This window comes from Malurus melanocephalus, unplaced genomic scaffold, assembly GCF_030028575.1.
Source record: "Malurus melanocephalus ecotype Western Australia unplaced genomic scaffold, MMel_1.1 scaffold_1209, whole genome shotgun sequence".
NCBI classification, from domain to species: Eukaryota; Metazoa; Chordata; class Aves; order Passeriformes; family Maluridae; genus Malurus; species Malurus melanocephalus.
The window spans coordinates 32,252-35,273 of record NW_026624441.1 but is presented as its reverse complement, the minus strand read 5'-3'; the positions used below and the strand labels follow the sequence as shown (position 1 = coordinate 35,273).

At 47.1% G+C, this 3,022-nt stretch overlaps 1 protein-coding gene across 1 annotated transcript in view; it reads left to right on the top strand.

Moving 5' to 3' along the window:
* The window catches only part of LOC130586565 (CUB and sushi domain-containing protein 2-like), a gene marked incomplete at its 5' end in the record, with an annotated part of 54,308 nt that overhangs the window by 35,397 nt on the left and 15,889 nt on the right, over window positions 1-3,022 (top strand). Inside the window, 2 exons of the mRNA XM_057387413.1 lie at window positions 428-601; window positions 1,417-1,590. Coding sequence (XP_057243396.1) covers window positions 428-601; window positions 1,417-1,590 — 348 coding nt within the window. The remainder of the gene's footprint in view (window positions 1-427; window positions 602-1,416; window positions 1,591-3,022) is intronic.

Below are 3,022 nucleotides of genomic sequence, written 5' to 3'. Positions count from 1 at the left end.
ATGGGATCAGTGGGGTGGGATGGGATCAATGGGATGGGATGGGATGGGATCAATGGGATGGGATCAGTGGGATGGGATCAATGGGATACATAATTTATAGAATAAGTAAAAATTAATAGTAATTTTATAATGATTAATTAATAATAATATTGATGATTAAATAAGTTAAAAATAAGTTTAAAAAATAAGTAATTTCATTAATTTATTTATTTAATGGAATTTCCTGCTCCGGCAGCAACTTCTGGTGCCGGAATTGAGCTCATTCCCATAAAACCCATTGGTCCCAGCCATGTCCTCCTCACCTTTGGGATCTGTCCTAGTAATAAAATATGTAAAAATTAATAATAATTTCACAATAATTAATAAATTTCCCATAAAACCTATCCATCCCATCCATGGTCCTCCTCACCTGTGGGATCTGTCCTAGTTATTTCCTGCGGGGACCTGCCCACCCCTCCCAATGGGAACAAGATTGGGACCCTGACCAGCTACGGGGCCACAGCCATCTTCTCCTGCAACACCGGCTACACCCTGGTGGGCTCCCGCGTGCGCGAGTGCATGGCCAACGGGCTCTGGAGCGGGGCCGAGGTCCGCTGCCTCGGTGGGTGTCCGTGGGAAACTCAGGGGTGGCCCCATGGGGTGGCCCACGAGGGATTTTGGGGGTTGATTGGGGGGAATCGGAGCTGCGGGATTTGGAGTGGGTGGGGAAAGGAAATGGAGTTGGATCTGAATTACGGGGTTTTGAGTGGGTGGGGAAAGGAAGAGAAGTTTGATTTGTGCAGGGTTTGGAGTGGGTGAGGAAAGGAAATGGAGTTTGATTCCTGTGGGGTTTGGAGTGGGTGGGAAAAGGAAGTGAAGTTTGATTCCTGCAGGGTTTGGATGTGAGAAGGAAGCGGAGTTTGATTCCTATGAGTTTTGGGATGGATGTGGAAAGGAAGAGGAGTTTGATCCAAATTATGGAGTTTTGAGTGGATGTGAAAAGGAGGTGAAATTTAATCCAAGCTGTGGGATTTGGAGTGGGTGGGAAAAGGAAGCAGATTTGGAGTGCATGTGAAAAGGGAGCGGAGTTTGATCCGAATTACGGGATTTGGAGTGGATGTGAGTGGGGTTTGATTCCTATGGGGTTTGGATGTGGGAAGGAAGTGGAGCTTGATCTGAGCTGCGGGATTTGGAGTGTATGGGAAAAGAAAGCAGAGTTTGATCTGAATTATGCGGTTTTGAGTGGATGTGAGCGCAGTTTGATCCCTATGGGTTTGAATGTGAGAAGGAAGCAGAGTTTGCCTCCTCCACCCTGGGGCGGTGTGAGCTGCAGGGCGATCCTTGGCACGGGGCAGTTGATTTGGGACAGCACAGCCGCCTTTCGGGTGATATCCCCACCACATTCCCCATGCCATTCCCACCATTCCCCCCATCCAGCCGGGCACTGCGGCGTCCCCAGCCCCATCGTCAACGGGCACATCAACGGTGACAACTACAACTACCGGGGCAGCGTGGTGTACCAGTGCCAGCCCGGCTTCCGCCTSATCGGCATGTCGGTGCGCATCTGCCAGCAGGATCACCGCTGGTCCGGAAAAACGCCTGTCTGTGTGCGTAAGTACGGTCACTGTCATGGTTTCAGCTCATTGTCATGTCATGACAACATGAAACATAAACATTGTCATGTTTCAGCTAATTTAATGTGGGAGGGACACTCCCAAATTCAAGCAAGACCCCCACCCAGGTCCTAGAAACTTTTGCTCAGAAAGGAAAGTGAAAAGAAAAAGGAAAAAAAAAGCTGTTTGTTTAACAAAATGAAAGGAGGGGGAAAACTATGAAACAAAAAAAGCTGTTGGGCTCTTAAAGTCTCCTGCTCTTCCTCTGTTAAACTAATTCYGGTTTGGTTCTGTTACAGTGTCTGTCTTTTCTGTTTGATGCTTTACAGCCACMCTAWTGCGTTCCTGTTGTGGTCTCAGAAATAAGTCACAAATTTAAATGGAAATAAAAAAAACACTCTGAAGAAAAACATCTATTTAGAAAGTGTTTCCCTCTGGGGATCTGCATCCCGTGAATGGRTGCTTATCTGTCCTGGTGAAATAGGTGTTTTCCTCAAGGATCTCATGGATAGGAATGTTAAATTCTGTTTATCTGTTTGGCTTGAAGGATTTCAGAATATGTCAGATACTGCAGGAGCAGTGCCATAAAAGGTCTTGCCATAAATAAGGCGACCGTGATCAATTGTTTGATTGCTGGTATTGCACCTTCCAGATTAATGGGTTTTTTTCCCTGATATCTGCCCTATACATAGAACAGAACACTCCTGGGAGTGGCCTGGTTGGACAGAGYYACTCCRGTGGTTCACTGGAGKATTTTTCTCRCTTRTTGCGCCACGGGAMTCTTYTGATTCTCAGATKATTWAAAAAAATYGAGAAAAACAAGTMYRAAGRAGAAGAAAAAAGAGCAGWCCCTGAGAGCAGGCAGCTTCCTCCTCMCCGCTSAGCCCGAGTCTCCCCTCCAGGAATGTGTGTGATTATTTCTTCCTCTCCCTCCCACTGTCCTTGAAGGGAGAAAAACCACAAAATAAACCAGAGCAGCCTCAACTAATGCACAATTACAGAAGGGTTGTTACTTTAAAATAAGCAAATGATAAGAATATGAATACTCAGCTACCCAAGGACACCTGGGCTGGTTCTGGTCAGCCAGGAATCCTCAGGCCGGCCGGGAATCTGCTCCCAAGTGGGGCTGGAAGGGGCTGGGCAGGGTCTGTGTGAACCCAGCTGGGGTCTCCCCCACCCCAAATCCAGCCAGGGAAGGATCTCTGCTGCGTTTGTGTGGGTGCATTCCTTTCCTTCAGCCTGAGATGATTGAACAGTGGGTTTCCCTTTCATCTCAGCAGTTTGACTTTCAGTCCAAAACCCCACTCAGGGATTTTCAGGGAGGCTGCTTTGGTTGTAGTTCMTTTATCCARTTTTTGTTAYAATGAGCAAAATTTTCCATCAATGTTTGAGGCGTGAACTAGTTCAGTCTCTGACACCGTGCAGGAGCA